Source organism: Sebastes umbrosus, chromosome 11 (assembly GCF_015220745.1).
Source record: "Sebastes umbrosus isolate fSebUmb1 chromosome 11, fSebUmb1.pri, whole genome shotgun sequence".
NCBI classification, from domain to species: Eukaryota; Metazoa; Chordata; class Actinopteri; order Perciformes; family Sebastidae; genus Sebastes; species Sebastes umbrosus.
Genome location: NC_051279.1, coordinates 20,199,716 through 20,220,596, shown reverse-complemented (window position 1 = coordinate 20,220,596; position 20,881 = coordinate 20,199,716). Strand labels below are relative to the sequence as shown.

At 39.3% G+C, this 20,881-nt stretch overlaps 3 protein-coding genes across 3 annotated transcripts; 1 reads left to right on the top strand and 2 right to left on the bottom strand.

Moving 5' to 3' along the window:
* Nucleotides 1-1,730: 1,730 nt before the first annotated feature.
* Nucleotides 1,731-5,632, bottom strand: si:ch211-261d7.3 (involucrin). Its single transcript, XM_037785784.1, has 4 exons — nt 5,468-5,632; nt 4,462-5,181; nt 3,613-4,038; nt 1,731-3,530 (listed from the first exon to the last, which is right to left on the bottom strand). Exons 2-4 carry the CDS (start codon nt 4,664-4,666, stop codon nt 2,638-2,640), a joined length of 1,524 nt encoding a protein of 507 aa, XP_037641712.1. The 5' UTR covers nt 4,667-5,181; nt 5,468-5,632; the 3' UTR covers nt 1,731-2,637.
* Nucleotides 5,633-9,592: 3,960 nt separating this feature from the next.
* On the top strand, nt 9,593-10,957 carry LOC119497595 (trypsin-3). Its single transcript, XM_037785829.1, has 5 exons — nt 9,593-9,725; nt 9,868-10,024; nt 10,152-10,405; nt 10,497-10,633; nt 10,736-10,957. The coding sequence occupies exons 1-5, from the start codon at nt 9,686-9,688 to the stop codon at nt 10,883-10,885; spliced, it is 738 nt and encodes a 245-aa protein (XP_037641757.1). The 5' UTR covers nt 9,593-9,685; the 3' UTR covers nt 10,886-10,957.
* A 940-nt stretch (nt 10,958-11,897) lies between these two features.
* On the bottom strand, nt 11,898-19,905 carry si:dkeyp-84f3.9 (zinc finger protein 629). The gene is made up of 3 exons (XM_037785740.1): nt 19,307-19,905; nt 16,824-16,946; nt 11,898-16,535 (listed from the first exon to the last, which is right to left on the bottom strand). Exons 2-3 carry the CDS (start codon nt 16,935-16,937, stop codon nt 13,191-13,193), a joined length of 3,459 nt encoding a protein of 1,152 aa, XP_037641668.1. The 5' UTR covers nt 16,938-16,946; nt 19,307-19,905; the 3' UTR covers nt 11,898-13,190.
* Nucleotides 19,906-20,881: the final 976 nt, after the last annotated feature.

Below are 20,881 nucleotides of genomic sequence, written 5' to 3'. Positions count from 1 at the left end.
TCCCAGAAACCTGCAGGACCAACTCCAACTCTGAGTTCTTTTAAATCAAAGCTTAAAACTTTCCTGTTTGCTGCTGCTGCAGTAAACAGGGAATACATAGCTAGCTATCCTAGCTTTTATTTTTAGCTTGTTTTTATTTTCTAATATTTAATGTTTTTATAACTGTTTTAATTATGTCTTAATGTTCTTTTGCACTTTGTCGCAATGTTCTTGAATGTTTATGTAAAGCACAACATGCAAAGTCTCTCCTCAGAGCTTATGAAGAACTGAACATATATGATGATGACCCCTAGAGCTACTATGGAAGAGTGCAGTCTTATTATTATTTTATTTATTTATGCATTTCTTTTTTTGTTTTTTTGCTTTCAAAATAAAACACACCATCACCTGCCAACTAGCTCATCATTTCGGAAAATTTAAGATGTGAGTTGGGTCTGTCACAGAAAATTGTGTCAGACCCAACTCACTTTTTAAATCAGGAGTACCAACTTTTACCTTCCGGCAGGAGATATAGAGTCCCACGGTGCAGAATGAACCGTTACAAACATTCATTCTTGCCTATTAAACTTCTCAACAACTCCTAACATAAAGCTATCATAATGACAGTGCAATATGTTAAATAGGGACAATGTAATATGTTAAATAGGGACAGTGCAATATGTTAAATAGGGACATTGCAATATGTTAAATAGGGACATTGCAATATGTTAAATAGGGACAATGCAATATGTTAAATAGGGACATTGCAATATGTTAAATAGGGACAATGTAATATGTTAAATAGGGACAGTGCAATATGTTAAATAGGGACATTGCAATATGTTAAATAGGGACATTGCAATATGTTAAATAGGGACATTGCAATATGTTAAATAGGGACAGAGCAATATGTTAAATTGGGACAGTGCAATATGTTGCATCTGTGTAATATTGGGCTATTGTCTGTGCAATATGGACAAGACGGTAGACGGTGCAGTGCACTACCTGGGTGCAATACCTGCCATGGTGTGTGTGATAGTATGTGCCATTGTGTACGTGGACTGTGTATGTGTTGAAACATCTGTTTCTGTGGAACTGTTTCTCTGTCTTGTGTGGAATCGTTTATTAATGTTGTTGATGCTGTTTTAATATAGTGTTTGTAACTGCAGTTTGATGAAGTCCAAAAAAAATGTCCCCATGGGGGCAATAAAAGTATATCTTGTCTTATCTTATCTTAAAATATAATTAAATTATACATTCCCCTTTCTACTACTACTGCTACACCAAAACACTCTCTTCACAAATCAATATATCCTCCTGGGAACCGAGTTCAAAAGTGTCTTCCAATTACTTTTTTTTGTGATTTCCTTCCTGTTTAGGGTTAAAAGAAAATCTTAACAATTTAGGCTTGTTAAACTTTATCTTTATTGTCCACTCTAGCGGACTACAGGACTATTTCAATGTGAAAAGACTAAAAAAATGAACAGATTATGGCTGTAGAGTGATATTAAACCAAGAATACATTCAAATTGATTAAAAAAAAAGCAACACATGCCATATCACTGGAAAGCCTAGGATGTCCTCTTTACAATACACCAGGGGTTGATAGAGTAGGTCAAAAGAGTAAGAAGATATGCATGTGGCCAAAAGTCCACTACAGAGGACACATGTCAATGGGCTGGGTCTCAGGAGGATATAGTAACTTTTTTTTATATGTGACAAATCCAACAATAAGTGATCAGATGGATTTATTTGCAGTCCATGTCTGACTTTTATTAAGTTACATTTCATCAGAACAGTCGCTATCTACAAAATATAGATTGTGCAAAACTACGTAGATGATGTGGCCATATGCTGTTTCTTTGCAACTATCTACAAAACACATCCATCGTACTGCATGCAAGATTAGAATAAATAGCCCCTATACATACGTGTATGTATGCTTTTGAAATTTCACCAGAAACATATGAATTAAAGGCTGGAGCCCACTGTGATGTTAATGTCGGAAGGTTTTCTTGTCTTTAAAAGTCTTTCAAATGTAACACTGTTGTCTCAAAATGCACTGAACAGAACACAGTCTACCTTTATTGTCCAACAAAAGCTGGAAAAGACGAACTTTTCCATGAAACTGTTAAAAAGCACAAGCATACATTAGCAGGTAAGTACAATAGCTGTATAACTACCATATATGGTAACAACTGCAGATTACAAGTACTTTATGACAATGTAGTTAGTGTATCAGGAGACAGTACTGGACTAGTAAGGGCGTCATGAGCTCCGCAGCTCGGCTGCAAAGCATGTACAGTGACATGCATGTTAAACATCAGCACCTACAGTGTGTTGTTGTCTGGGTATTGAAAGTCCCATCAGTCAAGTTGTCACTCCAGAGAGCAACTGTTTTTCAGGAAATCTTTTAGCGTATGTCTGAGGAACCAAGCTAAACGTTAAGGCCACCCTATCATCTCGTGTCAGATTTTCTTATCTGCTTCAGTCCTCTCTGAAGACAAACTTAAGTGCAAGCTGGATTTCTGATTTGAAATGGGACATAAATCTCCACCATTTTTTACAGAAATACTGTAAATAGAAAAAGAGCATAATTTCTCGTCACATTTTTAAAACACCATATACGCATGATGTGCACTTTGAAGTGCCTCCTCCTCAGCGCCGTCTTCTGCGCCTGTGATCGGCAGCTCTTCCTCGCCGTGGCCTCTGCGCGCTTCCGTTTGTGGTGGCGGGTGGATCAGGGGGAAAAGTGCCGTTTACGTCAGGGGACGATGGTGCAGGAACCACCGCCGCGACTGACTGATTATTTGACTGCTGGGTGACTTGTGGCTGCTGTATTTGTGTTTGGTGTTGCTGCGATTGTTGTTGTACTACATGTGGCTGCTGCTGCTGATGTTGTAGTTGTGTTTGCAGTGGTGCTTCAATCCGCTGTTGTTGCTGCTGCAGTGGTTCAGTGTGTTGTAGCTGCTGTTGAGGAACTGGCTGTGGCTGTAAGTGCTGTTGAGATGTTTGCGACTGGTGTGCTTGTTGTACACGATGCTGCTGTGGCTGTGGTTGTTGTTGGGCCTCAAGCACTCCTAACAGCCTCTGCAAGAGGACATTGTTTTGTTGTAGACTGACTGCTAATGCCTCCTGCGAAGCGACAAGTGTTCTCATGTCTTGTCTGAAACCATCCCCAAACTCCCGCAGACTCATATCGACCCGATTTCCCAGTTGAATTGCTGCTTCCCCTAACCCTCGCAGCTCATCTTCCAGCCACGAGCTGCGCGGAGGGGCTTCAAGAGGACCCTGCTGTGCTCCAAGCGAAGGCTGAGGACTACTGGGCTGAGGGCTGCCATTCAGGAAAGGGGCACTGTAGAGGGGGGAAGGAGGCAGCCATCGTTCTGATGGAGGGGGTGGTCCTATACCCAGACCTAGTCCTAATCCCAATTTGTCCTCCATGCTGTTCTCTACTGGTTCACACTCAGATTCTCCCATTTCTCTGTCACGCTCAGGATTGTCCTCATCTTTCTCCAAACCATCTCTCTCTGATCCTTCCACTCCTACACCTGCAAAAAAAATATTGTAATATCGAGTAGTTGCATTTATACAATCTACGAAGAAAAAACAATTAGACAAGTTATTTTTTACCTGTGTCAGAATCAGGGAAGCATGGGAAACTGGGCTTTGGTCTGCTGTTTTGCTTTTGCCTGGCTTGTTGAAGCCTGGGGCTAGTCTGGGAAGGACGGCCAAGCATCGAGGCCCCTCTGCTGGACGGCAGGTAACAGCTGCGGTGGCGAGCATCCGCTAGCCTGCCCCCGTTGCGTCTCTTCAAGTCGTCCCAGCGCTTCTTCACCTCCCGAAGGGTGCGTGGGACTCTGGACACGGCGTTGACTCTCTCTAGGATTCCTGCCCAGATGCGCTCTCTCTCCCGCCGCCGGAGCCTCCCCGCAGGACCAAAGAGCTCTCCTTCACACCGAGTGACTTCTGACACCAACACCTCCAGCTCCGCTCCGCTGAAACGACTCTTTCTTTTTCCTGCACCGCCAGCAGCCAGTGCAGCTGACATAGCTCTGTCTGTAGAGAGAGAGAGAGGTGAGAGAACAGCCCGAAAGGGAAAGGGAAAATATCAAGTGAAGCTAAATATAGTGTGAGGAAGAGAAATGTGCAGCAATTTCAGTCTTATTTCCACTCTGCTAAGCCCAAAACATATTCAACTATTACTACTTTTGGAAAGGGATGGAGCATTAAGAGCAAAATTGATCTCAATCTTCCTTGAGTGATTACATTGAAGCTAAATGTTTCCTTAGTAAAAACAAAATGCTGTAGCTGTTTGCAGACCTGCATACGTAAAATGTATTAATGCAGATCCTGGCTGCGCTTTTCTACACTGCAGATAAAATCATTTTACGACGTTGCCATTAGGAGCCACATGCTCTGCAGAAATTTACAAATAAATATGCAATCCTATGCAATGGGCTTAATGTCATTCAGGCTTACTTTGTTCAATGGACAAGAGGTCGTCTGAGGACATGCCAGGTGCCATGATGTTGGGATGCACCACTACCACGTTGAAGGGGAGTCCACCAGGTAACCCGGTGCTCTGGTCGCAGCTGCCATCCGAGTCCTCATCCTCCCTGGGGAAGCCGTTTTCCGAGGCTCCCCCTCCAAAGGGTCCCTCCGGAGACTCCACTTTGATGTGCATGGGAGGTGATTGCTCGTACAGCAGCCCCCCCCTCCTCGTAGTACTCAGTCATGGGTCAGACCTGATTTACAGCAGAACTGACTGGCGGGCCAATTCTGATCCTGGCAGCTGCTGCCCCATTTAACTCAAGTTCAAGGTGTAACTGAACCTGCTGTTAAAGACATCTTCAGTACACTGTATCAGATGATTATAAAGCTGCTTTGACACACTGATTTCTTAGGAAATAAAGAGTTAAAGTACCCTTAAATACTGTTTTATAACAGTATTTTTCAAGTGTATCAAGTCATTGTTGCAGCTTAGTGAGAGATATACAATCATATTGTCTGATTAGAGCATTAAGTCTTTTATGCAGCCACTTAAATCCATTTCTGTGAGTTGCATGTACTCTGATATGTTACTGTAAACATACACACACGGTGTAGAAACACCTGGAGCAGGCTGAGAGCTACATCTGACCATCCAGATGTTTACACACAGACAGATGCACCTTCAAGGCAGAGATTCGCCTCCAAGAGCTGAAATACAACAACAAAACATAACACTGCTTACAACCGTGAAGCATGACAAAGACTTAAACAGCTGTGTCTTATTTGCAACACTGTCGTGGACGTCTGTGTTCTGTCGCATCGATGCGCATTTTGGTCTGCACCACATCCGCAATGGTTGCGCATCCCGCATACATTAAGGTGCTGATGTTGGAGCTAGCTGGTAGCTTTAACAGAGACTATTAACCACAGTCTGAGGTAAAGCTGACAGCCGAGCAGACATGGATGAGAGAGCAGACGCTGTTGTGTTTCTTACCTCATGATAACTGCACATGGGAGGTGGAAACCAAACCAAAACACAATTGGTGCAGCTGTTTAGCTCAGCAGCCGATACACAAACCGGAGACTGTCGCGTGCTAGTGATGTCACTCAGGGGGGTTTGCTCAGGACCAATCACAGTTTGGAGATGTTGAGCAAATGTACTATAGAAATATTATATTTGGTTGCTCTGATTACAGTGATAAAGACAGTAATGTATTCTTTCTTTTTAATCTAATTTTAATTCTGTGTAAATTTACCACAAAAAAAGCCTAATTTCTTTGTATTTATGAAAGAAATGGATCTATATCTGTCAACAATTTCTTCCTCACAAAACAAAAAAGCAATGAAAACAATGAATGTATGCAATAAAGTTTTTAAGTGAAATTATTGTCATACTCTCGCGTGGTCTTTTTTTTTATTATTATTTATTTAATTTTATTTTTTATTGTGTTTTCTTTTTTTTTTTATTTTATGTTGGTTTTGTTTAATTTCTGTTGTCCTTTTATGTTTGGCACAGCTCTTTGTTTATGTTTTCGCTATGCTTCTTTTGTATGTAAATGTGTTTAATGTTTTCTGCTGTTACTATGTATACTGTAATTTTGAAAAAAGAAAAAGAAAAATTAAAATCAAAGTTTGGAGATGTTGGAGCAAATGTACACCAGTTTATTTTACAGGTCCTGGCAAATATTTCTTTATAATAATAATAATAATAATAATAATAATAATAATCCTAGCTAAATATTTTATTCATAATTCTGAATGTATTTTATTTAATTTATTTAATTTATTTTATTTATTTATTTGCACATATATAAAACTGCACAAAATCCAGTCAATGAAAAAAACTAACAACAAATGTGTCAGGAGAGGTCAAGAAGCGACAGGCTTATACAAATGACCTGTACCCAACCCCAGGAGAAAAAAAAAAATAACAAAAAAGGAAGAAAGATCTAAACTTACATAATTTTAAAAATACAACACAAGTTAAACAACAACAACAAGAAGTACACAAAATGTGCAGAAAAAACTAACCAAACAGTGGAAAACAATCCAATAAAAACAATGAAATACATACAAAAAACAGTACAGAAGAAAAAAGAAAATGTATCTAAACATATCAAAAGATAATTAGACATCATGAATTAAATGTGATGATCATTTCCTTTTATAATGTTCTAAGGATAACGAGCTCTTGATAACATGTATTTTGGTGTTCCACGATATCTGAGGGAGTACTGGCCATGGTTTGTTTTGTAAAAAGGCAGGTGAAGATGATTAACCTGTCTAGTATTTAGCAACAATAAACCTTGTTTAGGTGTTTTTGTGAAGGATGTTAAACTATTATGTACAACTCATTTTTAATTTGACCAACAAAAAGGCTATTAAGACTATTCATTTCTGTTTGATTCATATTATCCCAGATTTTTGTCTAGTGATTTGTACGCCTGGCTGTTTTGTGTTATTGTTTAAATTGTATACTGTCCTCTGTGTACTGATTTTGTATTTTGTACTCTTGTTAATAAAAATAATAACAATAAAATAAAATAAAAAAAACCCAGGTCCTATAGTTTTATTTCTATTTCTTAGAGAGGAACTGATAATAAATTCATAGGAAGATATGAATAATTTGGTCCTAAATACAAAGCAATACACAGTGTTTTTATTGCTGCACCAGAAATAAATTATATCCAATGGAGAGTCTTCAGTTGATGTAAAACACATGACATTTGTCTAGAGGCAATTAAACATATAGAGAATAAAGTCTCTAACCATGAATTCATATTTGAATAAATCCATTTTAAATCAACACATCTGGTAACTACAGGATAAACTCAATACAATAAGCAAAATCAAATAACAGTCCATGTATTTTTCCTCTATTTCCCCTATAATCTGTGATATTTTATTAAAGGTCCTTCAGACAAGTTTCTAGGAAATTACCAGGAATTTCACCAAGATTAAGATAGCAAATCATTTGAGGTTGTGAATATAACAATTACTGACAATGCAATATGTTGCATAGTGGTACATCTCCCTATAATCACTTGTTTATGTCATATGTCACTGCAATTATTTAATTAAAATTCATATAATTATAATTAATATAATAACGAAAACATGATAAATGGTTTTGTCTGTCTTTGTGTTGCTTTTTTTATTCAATATTTAATACATATGTATTACTACTACTATTTGATACATAGTAAGTAATATAAAGATAGCAGGGTTCAGGGCTGCACATTTATCTGTATCTGTCAGATTAAAAATGAAGGACTCATGGAAATCCATATGGTCTTCTCTTTGACCATAATGCTGTTTCCCAGGTGGGATAATGTTTGATCATTGTGCAAGGTGCATGGTGGAAAAATCCTTGAGAGAGCGTTAGATAAAGAGCCGTCTGCCTGAAAATTAACCCTATGCATCTGATCCTGATTCCTTTTATTGTTACATCTCAATACACAGGTATAAGAAGGTAGAATTATTTTTGTTTAGGCTCCTCGACATAGCAGCATAATAGCAAAAAAAAGTACAAGTAAAAAGACATTAAAAGGTAACAATACAATAAAATATAATAAAACAATAATATAAGTAATGTGCATATGGTATATAGTGAATACTGTGCATATAGTGTACAAATTAAGTGTGTAAGGTGCTATTTGTGTAAATGTACCAAAGTGTATGCCCTATATTTACACAGTTACGTCTGTGTGTGTGTGTGTGAGTCTCAGACAGACAGACAACAGGTATATTTTAATCATGCATTGGATATTTACAACAAAAATGAGTTACCCTATGTATACATACACACTGTATATGCATGTGTTTGCTTCTGTATGCAAGTGTGCCAAAATATGTTAATAATAATTACTGTAGTTTATGTTTATGTGTCATCACAATATCAATTAAAAACAGCACGTCAAACAATCTCAGAGCAATATTTGAGGCCAACTATTGTTCCCCCTTGAAAAAATAGAGAAATGAACTTGACATGAATACAGTATTGATATATACAGTAATGAGTGATAGTAATCACATTTGTTGTATATTTGCAATTAGACTGTATTAAAATAAGCAGTCTTTTTAAGTGAGTGTTTTGTGAATCAGGAGAACAAACAGGAGACAGACAGGATGATAAATATCTTTAACTGGAAGTGTGGGTGAAAATATAAACATAAATACAGACAACTTACATAGACAAATGTTTAATATGTTGTCGTGATCTGTTTCCGTTTCCAAATTAGTTGGTCACTCGTAAATCTTCTTTCCTTGCAAAGTGTGACGGACACATTCAATCTCAGAGGGCAAAAACAGAATATAATTAAATCAAATATTTTGTTTTCTGATACAAAATTTATGATGAAAGATTCACCAAAGTAAAAAAATATATATATATATTTAAGAACATAATTATAAAAGTGTACTTGACATTAAGTTAAGTATTTTATCCACTCTATTTAACATACTGAGTGACATATTGAGAGAGTTTGTTTTGGTACATGAACATTACTTTAAGTACACGGCACAAATGCCACTCCAGTTGTACACCACGTCCCACTCAGTTTTAGTGAAAGGAACATTTGATCAAAGAAGCTTCTTGTAAACTCAACTTTTAGCTTTTAAAACATGATAATTCTCCAAAATGTGTCTCCCACTTTAAAGCCACCTTCATGTTAATTCTGATTGTCATTTTGATGTAATGTGCTTTAAACTATCCAAGGCTCTTGTGGATTCTCTATATAAACCAAGTCTTCCCTTGACTTGAATTCCTGGTACTTTTCATAATATAACAGACTGAAAATTGATGTACCTTTCTTTGAAGCGTATTGTTTTATCTATAAATAAGGAGTATCTATTTTGCCTAAATATGATTTAGTAAAACCACACCAAATGAAAAATAATTTGCTTTGAATAACAATAAAAGAGATGAGTAATAGTGAAATATATTTCTAGATAAATACATGAAATCACCCCCCTGTGTTTAAGGGTTTATGCATACGCATGTGTTTGGCGTGTTGGTGGAACCAAAGAACACATTATCAATATGTTGGCTCTCGTCTTCCAGATGTGTTTTCACATACGTTTCCCAGCAAGATAAAGGTACAAAAAATGGGAATATGTGTCCTTGGCCAGTCAGATAGCAGAGGGACAGAGTGGGTTTAAAAGGCGACTGTAGTGCAGCTGGGCTGACACCGAGGCTGAGACTGACACCATCATGAAGGCTTTCATTCTTCTGGCTCTGTTCGCAGTGGCATGTGAGTGTGACGACTAAACCAGTCTTACTTACATTACTCTTATATCTATTTTGTAACAACAGGGCTGAAGAGTTATTTACTTTAAGATTTCTTTGAAAACTGATGTCCCGCAATACATAAACTCTGGTAAATTCTCCATCAGATGCCGCTCCCATTGAGGATGACAAGATTGTTGGAGGCTACGAGTGCAGGAAGAACTCTGTGCCCTACCAGGTCTCTCTGAGCTCTGGCTACCACTTCTGTGGAGGCTCCCTGATCTCCAGCACCTGGGTGGTGTCTGCTGCTCACTGCTACAAGTCGTAAGTGCGCACTTTTAATTTTAGGTTCAACTGAATATACTGCTAAACAGACCAATTGCCTCATTACAGGTGCAACGTCACATTACTAACATGTAATTTAACCCTCTTTCTCTCTCTGTCTCTGCAGCCGCGTCCAGCTGCGTCTTGGTGAGCACAACATTGCCGTCAATGAGGGCACAGAGCAGTTCATCAACTCTGCCAGGGTCATCCGTCACCCCAGATACAACAGCCGCAATCTGGACAATGACATCATGCTGATCAAGCTCAGCAAGCCCGCCTCCCTGACCAGCTACGTCCGCACCGTGTCCCTGCCCTCCAGCTGTGCCAGCTCTGGCACCCGCTGTCTGATCTCTGGATGGGGCAACACCCTCAGCTCTGGAAGTCAGTAACACACTGCAGTCACATCTGGACAATGTTTTTAGTGCATGCTGGGGTATGAACATTCACATGTATTGTTTTTCTTCCTCTCTAGACAACTACCCTGATCGTCTGAGGTGCCTGGATGTCCCCATCCTGAGCGACAGCAGCTGCAGGTCTGCCTACCCTGGACAGATCACCTCCAACATGTTCTGTGCTGGATACCTCGAGGGAGGCAAGGACTCCTGCCAGGTACTACCAGCTAAAGTCATCATCACTGTTTCTTAGAGCGGACACACCAAACTTCAGAACACCTCTGCTCACATGTTGTCCTTTCTGTCTGCGTCCTATCAGGGTGACTCTGGCGGCCCCGTGGTGTGCAATGGTCAGCTACAGGGTGTGGTGTCCTGGGGTTATGGCTGCGCCCAGAGGAACAAGCCTGGAGTCTACGCCAAGGTCTGCAACTACAACTCCTGGATCCGCAGCACCATGTCCTCCAACTAAAGTCACCACACAGACATCTGTTAAAGGATAGAAAACTGTATATTCCTTTGAATAAATAGAAAAACAAAGCTACTTTCTCTATTTGACTTCTTGGCAGAGCACTACATATTGTACTCAAACTCATCATTTTGTTCGCACTATTAAAATATGCTGCAACAGCTCGTTAAATTACTTTGAAGTAAACAAACCCCAAATGTGACCTACGGTATTTGCCAGGATTCATTGTGTTGATTCACAAATTAGGGCTGCAACTAACGATTATTTCATTGTTGATTAATTTGTTGATTATTTGTTTTGATTAATCGATTAGTTGTTTGATCTATAAAATGTCAAAAAATGCTGATCAGTGTTTCCTAAAGCCCTAAATGACGTCCTCAAATGTCTTGTTTTGTCCAAAACCTCAAAGATATTCAGTTTACTGTCATAGAGGAGTAAAGAAACCAGAAAATATTCACATTTAAGGAGCTGGAATCAGAGAATTTAGACTTTTTGTCTTACAAAATAACTCAGTCTCAAAATAGTTGGCGATTAATTTAATAGTTGCCAAATAATTAATCGTTGCAGCTCTATTCACAAGCTACTTCTCTTGTTAATCAATATTAAAAGGATAGTTGAACCTTCAAATTAACCTAATTAGAGCTGCAACAATTAATTGATTAGTCGTCAACTATTAAATTAATTCTAAACTATTCTGATAATCGATTTATGGGTTTGAGTAATTTTCTGGTTTCTTTACTCCTCTATATGACAGTAAACTGAATATCTTTGCGTTGTGGACAAAACAAGACATTTGAGGACGTCATCTTGGGCTTTGGGAAACACTGATCATAATTTTTCACCATTTTCTGACAACTAATCAATTAATCAAGAAAATAATCAACAGATTAATCAACAATCTAAATAATCGTTAGTTACAGCCTAAACCTAATATTTAGGATTTAAGGATCTCATGGTTATCTTATAAGAGGAGTATGGGTGTTACTGAGCTAAAAATGACAGACATGATCACATATCAATACAAAAATGACCTTTATTGGTTTTAAGACAAACTATAGCATAAAACCATATACAACAGAGCAGGGTGTCCATCTGGGAAACATCTTTTGAAATGTTTTTTCATGATTCCAACACAATTCAAGCCTGGTATTGAAGCACAGAAATGTAGTTTTTCAAAGGCAGTAAAAAAAAGAAAAGAAAGGATGTTCAACAACACCCCTGTTGGTATTTCAGGTGTGGAATGTGCGTTTGTTTAGTGCATTTTCTAGAAAATTTAGCATCACTTGATTTCAGCCATTATATTACAAGTCCACGAGAGAGCAAAGTCTTTGACAAACATGTGCGAGAGTAAAGTTCACTTTCAATGTAAATACGAAATGCTGATTGATACGTGTCCTTGTTGGAGTCCAGAGCAAAACAAATTTGAAGTCAGTACACGTCAGTTTGTCTGAAACATTATGAGGAACAGTTTCCTTTGTAGAAGTCAAGAAAAAGCCGATGCGTGATTTGAAATGCACGTTTGAAATTAATTCACAGTAGTCATAAAGTGAATCCACTCATCAAGATGACGTGTTCAAGATTTGTAAAACTATACAGCTACATGATGTGTTATAAAGTAAGGATTAAATAAGTTCTTGGTCAGGTCTGCCAAACAAAATTTTCACAGCAATACGGAGTTCATAACTCAGTGTGACGTCCACCCTTCTGATCAGTGCAGGGTACTAGAAAAAAGACGCCAGGAGGTGGCAGGGCAACGAGGATAAATGAGGGCTCAGTGGTTATTTCACTTTTAAATCAATATTTGTTTTAATTTAAAACTTATTTTCCATAATCAGCCATTTACAAACAGTCCAATTTCTGTTTTCAAGTGCTTATTTTGTTGAGATTATATTATCCCAGGGCTGCTTCTGGCTCGGCATTAATGCGCTGAATGTACAAAATATTTTGTACATTATTATTGGGGGCATCTCTCTGACATGTTCTCTCTACCTGCATCTCTTCTGTTCTTTTTGATGGACAGAAATGTAATCACAGAAACTAAAGAAAGTCTAGTGGCTTCTAGCTGAAGTTGCCTACATGAAAACAGAAAGTGTCCCTATTATTTTGTACATTCAGAGTGTATATTTCAGAATCTGTAAACTGTCAGGCATGACAGGTTGAATACATGATTGTAAACAATTTTTTCAATGCGTTTAATTTCCCGTACCTTTACCAGGTGTGTAACTGATGTTTCTACGTGTTCTAATCTAGGACTACAGGATCCCCACATGTGTTAAACATGATGATGAAAGTATCTCCGTTTAGGTTATTACACCTGGCCTCTTGCATGCTGCAAATAATGTTGATAAAGGTCTGAAATGGCAGGATATGCGTCACCACACACGGCACACTTAACACCGTCTGCAGACGCCTCATGTGACACGCTGGCATTTCCGCTCACGTGTCTTTTCACAGTTCTCAAAGGAGTAATGGGTTTTCTAAGTGCATTAACATCTATTCTGTCACGACTGGTTTCTATATCTTGAATCAAATGTGTGCTGCTGGGATGCTGACCCAAATCGAGACCATTACTTTGGACGAAGGAAATCACGGGCAACTCTTGAATTACTGGGTCTGGACATTCGGATAAGGCGCCCAGAGGAGAGTGGTTTTCCTCAGGATCTGGACGTAGAGTGGCTATGTGGTTGTTCGTGGGAGGGCTAAACATTTTCTTGTTAGACTGTGCAGTATGGTCGTCTATGAATAAGTCAATATCGGAGGAATGGCAAAGCTGGTGACTGAACAGCAAATCGAGAGTCTTAAATCTACACCCGCACTGCTCACATTGATAAGGCAGAAACACTTTCTTGGGCCGGACCTGAATCCACTGGAGCTCCGGGTGCTCGCTCATGTGTTTTCTGTACCGCTCCACAAACCGGAAACCTTGCCCGCACTGAGGACAAGTGAAGCGTCCGCGTCTCTGTCGATGGACTCTCTGATGATGCCACAGTTTATTCCAGCTTTCTAGAGTCTTGCCGCAACAGGCACAGGTGTAACTTTGCCCCGGCGCGTGGGTGAGCATGTGGGCTCGGAGCCTGCCCATGTGTCTGAACAGTCGCCCGCAGCTCGGACATAAATATTTCCTGGGGTCCGAGCGGTTGTCTAGTTTGTTTAACTTTGACACGAGGTGTGAGAGATGGTGATCCGGTATGACTGTCGACTGGAACGGTTTCTTTGAGTTAGCGAATCGATTCTTGGGGCCGGTCTGAGACGTTTTTTTCTGTGTTTCCCAATTTTCACCTGCGAGAGGAGAAGCTGGATTGGGTCCCGACGAACACCTGAGTGCAGGCACTGTGTACTGTATTAATGACACTGTCTTTTCACCTTTTATCACAGAGCTGGAGGCGTTTCTCTCTCCTCTGCACTGACCGCGATGGGCGCTATATTCAGACAGCACGCCAAACAGCTTGTCACAATACAAGCAGCGATATAGCTCGGCGCCGGTGTGGGCTCTCATGTGGCTGTTGAACTCCTGCAGATGGTCAAAAACATTCTTGCAGATGTGGCACGTGTACGTCAGCGAAGGCCTAACGCGTCTGTTCGGTTGTAAATTGTCGCTGTTTGGCGAAGGTCTGCAAGTGTGATTTTTTGCATTGCTATAATGAGTGAATGATTTTTCGCAGCGAGTGCAGTTGTAACGCTTCACGGACCAGTGCGTGAGCTCGTGAACGCGCAAGAAATAGGCCTGACCGAAAGCTTTGCCACATATATCACATTTATAAGGCTTCTCTCCCGTGTGGACACGCACGTGTCTTATGAGGGCGGACTGAAACGGGAACGTTTTACCACAGTACTGGCACACTTTTTTCTCTCTCTTTTCTTGGGAAACGGGTCTGTGAAGTCCCTGACTGCTTTCATGCTCGTTCCCTCTGTTGCGTTTTTCAGATTGGTTGCTCTCAGAGTCCTGGTCCGACACGATTGCATGGGTCTTCATATGAGAGGCATACTCCGAGCAAGAGAATTTGATCTTGCAAAATGGACATTTTTGATATATGTTGCTCTTTTTGTGGGTCTTGAGATGGAGATTTAAGTTTGAATTTTTGCTAAAACCTTTGCCGCACTCGGTGCATTTGAAAGGACGCTCGCCCGTGTGAATGCGTTGATGGATGACGAACTGAGAGAGGAATTTAAATGTTTGACCACAGTAGCCACATTTCACCACAGTTTTCCCCCCTTTTTTAGTGTAGCTGACATTTGCGTTAGCCTCCATGTCCTCGTCACCACAGTCTGTGCTTTGTTGAGTGTCGTCGCTGCCTTTGTGGCCCTCTACAAGCTGCTCTCTCTGTAACAAAACGGTAGTTCTTCTCCTCCTTCTCTTGCCGCCTCTTTTGCGCCTGAAAGTGCTGTTTGGACCCTCAGTTTTAAATGTGGTGTTGGCGTTGCATCGTAAAGATTTGGGACTATTTGACTTTGACACAGGATTTAATTCATTCAGCTCTAACTCAATATTCTCAGCTTTCACAGCACAGGGGACTCCAACAGGTTTAGGTGGTTGTTCAGAGGAGGTTACGACGTCCGTGCAAAAGAGCTCTGTATTCTTCTGGGGGAATTCGAGACTGCTTTTCAATTGCGACTCCTCGCTGCCATTCATGTCGGCCGACTGTTTTATTTTAGGGTCGTCACTCTGAGTAGGGTTTACCACGTTTAAACCCTCTGAAGGAATAACTTCAGGCTGGGAACTCAGTTTTCTTAGTGGTAATGCACTTTCCTTTAGTTCTGTCTGCGGCTCTTCTAACGGGTAGATTTGACAGCTCCTTCCATCTGTACCAGTCTCTTGTTTGTCAGAGTTTAGTTCCACCTTCTTATCTGTCTCCCCGCAGCCTGTGTCGTTGCTCAACAGCGACGAGGCCTCCTGGGAAACATCCAGTCTGAACACTTTAGCTGGAACTTGCTGATCAGCCACTTTAGCTCTTCTTCTTCTTCTTTTAAAACCTTGGAAGCTCAATGTATTACTACTTTCTGTAGGAGTCACTTCAGTCGGCTTGGGGTCCAGCTTGCTATCAGATTCAGGCTGTCCGTCCTGTGTCGAAGTGTGTTGTTCAGTTCTACTCCTCAGTCTCCCTGCAAGACCGCTAACATTAGCAGGAGTTCTGGGAGAAGCAACCTTAGCAACTATAGCTTTATAAGCTACCATTTCTGATTTTTTTGGTCTTCCTCTTTTCCTTTTTGGCAGCACAGGGACACCATCTTGTACTTGTACTAACGGACCGTCTCTTGGCAAAGGTATCGTCGTGCTGATCTCCTTATGCTGAACTGCATCAAAACCAGCCGAGTCTGGATCTTTTTTGTCTTTTGTCGACAGCGGTTTTGATTTACGTGGGCGGCCGCGTTTCCTGCGGCCCTCCACAGGCTGCCCGCGGCTGTCGGTTGTAGAGCTGCACACGCTCGCAGGTGTCATTTGAGACGTTGCTTCCATCCCTACCTGTGACGGCGTGTGCTCGCTGTGTTGACAATGTGTTCCACCTGCTGTTTCAGAGTTAACACGGCCATCAGACTCCACGTGCCCCCCCGATGAGTGGGATTCAGGTGCAGGTTGGGTCAGTTCTGTTGCTTTCATTTCCTCTCCCCACCTGGAGTCCAGGTCTTCCACACTGCATCTCTTGTCGTCAGGTATCTGTGGGAGAAAAAAAAAGAACTGCATTTGTCACAAATGTAGTGATGGTGTTGTTGCGCAAGTCTCCTAAAATAGTATAGAAATAAAGACGTGCAAAAAACGGATATCAATATTAATGCCTTATAATTTGTTCTATGGTGTTAAAGTCTATATGTATGCAGTTAAATCCTAAACAGTCAGGTGTACAAGACCACATGCTAATAGAATAGGAATGCAAATTAGGGTTACTCCAGAAATTGTGCTGTATAATGTAATATACATGTCTATTTGTCTCTCTCAATAAAATACCTGCTTGCAGTCCGAAGGGGCATGAATGGAGCGAGGATGTGATGCCACAGAAGTCAACTCAGAGACGGTATTTTGGTCACTGCTTCCTCTGCTGAAGGACATTTTACTCCCCATGTCAAGAGTCTGTGGATTAAACGGTGACAAGGAGGCTGTAACTCATAAAAACAGCAACATGTATTCCTACAGCAATCACGTCACAATACCTATAACAGACCTGACCTATTATTATAATTGCTGGCCTGAAAAATCACAAATGTGCATCTCTTACAGTTGCGCGTACACTGCATGCCAGTGGCTATAACTTATTTGCCCACTCCCTCCCATATTGATAAGAGTATTAAATACTTGACAAATCTCCCTTTAAGTTAAATTTTGAACAGATAAAAAAACGTGTGATTAAATTGCGATTAATCACGATTAACTATGGACAATCATGCGATTAATCGTGATTAAATATTTTAATCGATTGACAGCTCTATTAAAAAACACATGGACATTTTATGGATTATGACATATCATTACAGAATTATCTGCTTATTAATGATATAAAAGGAGCTCTTTCACCAGCAGCTATAGCATTAAAATGATGCTTTCACATTAAGGCACCAGAAATTATAATAATCCAATAATATGATAAAAAAAACAACAGTTAAAATATATTTAAGTAAAATAGCAAAGTGGGCAAGGACAAGGCAATTCTGCATAATCAATACTTTAACTTCTGGAACATTTTTGCTGATAATGTATTGTATGTATTGTATTTTTACTTTAGTAAAAAATCCTCATGTATGAGTTTAGTTTGTATTTTTTGCATTGCAATACTGCTTATTTTACTCAAATAAAGCATGCAAATACATTTTCCCATCTCTGTTCATACCAAATCACACGTTACATTGACTTAAAAGCTAAACAGTCCGGTGTACAAGACCACATGCTAATAGAAAAGGAATGCAAATTAGAAAATTACATATCTTGACAAATATATATATATATATCAAAATAGAATAAAACTGTATAATAACGTTTTATTTCCAGCCTTTAGGAACTGCCTCCATCATTTAGATGCCATAGGACCAACATAAACATGACACAATGATTCACTTCACACTTAAATAGTCAAAATGCAATATACACTACATATTCAAAAACATTACCAAAAAAAGGAACAGAAAGATAGTCCTTAAATAATCCCTCAGGTTTAAAAGTTTTTATATAGAAAATGCATCAATATTTCATATATATTTATAATGTATTGTATTTTTACTTTAGTAAAAATCCTCATGCATGAGTTTAGTTTGTAGTTTCGCATTGCAATACTGCTTATTTTACTCAAATAAAGCATGCAAACACATTTTCCCATCTCTGTTCATACCAAATCACACCTTACATAAACTTAAAAGCTAGTGTATAACTTCTGAACCTGGTGTTGCAAAGTTTGCAAAAGATGCATGAATGTAACAGATGGGTAATGCAAACAAAATCACTCCACTAGCAGTCTAGACAGACAATGGTTGCTTGCAAATGTCATCTCCCCTGCAGACACATTTCATCTGATGGAGATGGAGATGGAAATGGGAGTCTTTTCTGGTGCATTGAGCATTAAAATGGCTTTTTAATTAATGATTAACGTTATTAATGCTCACACACAGAAAGAGACACAATGGTGTGTCCCAGCTTGGGTCACTTATGTATTTTAAAACACATAAAGTCATCTTCAGCATCCAGCTACCAGACATCATCAACAACAATAATCAATATTTTAACTTCTGGAACATTTTGCTGATAATGTATTGTATTTTTACTTTAGTAAAAATCCTCATGCATGAGTTTAGTTTGTAGTTTTTGCATTGCAACACTGCTTATTTTACTCAAATAAAGCATGCAAATACATTTTCCATCTCTGTTACATAGACTCAAAAACTAGTGTACCACTTCTGAACCTGGGATTCATACCAACACTCAAGAGTATGGTGTTGCAAAGTTTGCAAAGATGCATGAATGTAACGGGTAATGCAAACAAAATCACAACACTAGCAGTCTAGACAGACAGACAGTGGCTGCTGCTAATGTCAGCCCACCTTTCATCTCCCCTGCAGACACATTTCATCTGATGGAGATGGAGATGGGAGTCTTTTCTGATGCATTGAGCATTAAAATGGCTTTTTAATGAATGATTACTAATGCTCACACACAGAAACCCACTGAGACACAACGGTGTGTCCCAGCTGGGGTCACTTATGCATTTTAAACACAAAAGTCATCTTCAGCATCCAGCTATTATCATCATCATCATCAACACCAGCATACAACAATGTAGGCGTCATCTTCCAGTAGGCCACCAGCTAGCTCAGGTTCTCCACCATTAGAGGCCATACAAACCTAACCTTCAACACTTTATTTACAGCTAATAACGCTCCTGTACGGATATTTCTCAATAACCAAAATGTGCTGGGCGGTAAGGTTAGTAAACACAAAGTGCTTGCCTGCGTGGGAGAGCGAAGCCTGGTCTCTGCGTAGCCATTCACTGACCGCTGCTCAACTAGATAGCACTGGATAGCTGCAAAGATAACATATGTAATGCTCTGTCGGTAACGTGGCTGGTTGGCACTTGTTTTAACAATCGTGCACAAGTCTGGGAGCTGATAATGTTAATGTGGAGCTGGCTTTTCTCTTCTTTCCAGAGCTGTTAGCAGCAGCAGCAGCAGCAGCAGTGAGCCACTCGGGTATCCACGCACAAAGCAGAGTGGATGCTTTCAGGCGGTGTGGGAAATTTGGCAATTATGAGTTGAGTTCAGAAGTAAGTGAGTGGTAAAACACGACACTAAAGATGTTCAGTTTTTATGCAAAAGATATTTAAAAATCCTCTTGGATCAGCTGGAAAAATGCAACAGGGCTGTATATAAAGTAGCTAAAATATCAAACAACTTTTAATGTTTTCATCTGCACCCTTTTACAAGATCATTTTATGGTGTATGCAAGTTTTTTTTTAAATAATCATCAATCATTTTTTTTTAATCAGTGTTATGATGTTGTTTTATACAATATCCTACTATAATAAGAGATGTATTTGTGGAAAAACTTGACTACAGTCAACTAGAATTGTGAGTGGGACCCAAGGCCATAGCCTGCTACAGAGTAAATTAATTAATTAATTTAATTAATAAATTCTGTAATATCCAGTAATTCAATAAAGCACTGCATTAAATTGTTAGTTAAAATCTTCGTTAAATTAAAAGTTAAATGCGTTCTGTATGGGGTAAGGTTTTCTCTTTTGATTTCTAAATACTCCTGCTGGTTTACAAAGCACTAAATGGTTTAGGGGCCAAAATACATTTCTGATCTTCTGCTATGTTGTGAACCATCCAGACCTCTCAGGTCATCTGGATCAGGACTGCTTAGTGTCCCCCAGAGTCAGAACTAAACATGCAGAAGCTCAGTTTTTATGCACCAAATATCTGGAACAAGCTCCCAGAAACCTGCAGGACCAACTCCAACTCTGAGTTCTTCTAAATCAAAGCTTCAAACTTTCCTGTTTGCTGCTGCTGCCTTTTATTAAACCAGATAATGATCTTATACTGCACTAGAACTTTTACTCGTGTGTGTTATATTCTATTTCACCTTCTATCCTAGCTTTTATTTTTAGCTTGTTTTTATTTTCTAATATTTAATGTTTTTATAACTGTTTTAATTATGTCTTAATGTTCTTCTGCACTTTTTCACAATGTTCTTGAATGTTTATGTAAAGCACAACATGGAAAGTCTCTCCTCAGAGCTTATGAAGAACTGAACATATATGACGATGACCCCTAGAGCTACTATGGAAGAGTGCAGTCTTATTATTATTTATTTATTTATGCATTTCTTTTTTTGTTCCAACTCTTAGTTCTTTTCAATCAAAGCTTAAAACTGTCCTGTTTGCTGCTGCTGCCTTTTATTAAACCAGATAATGATCTTATACTGCACTAGAGCTTTAATCTTGTGTGATATATTCTATTTTAGCTTCTATCCTATATATTTGATTTTCTAATCTTTAATGTTTTGATAACTGTTTTAATTAT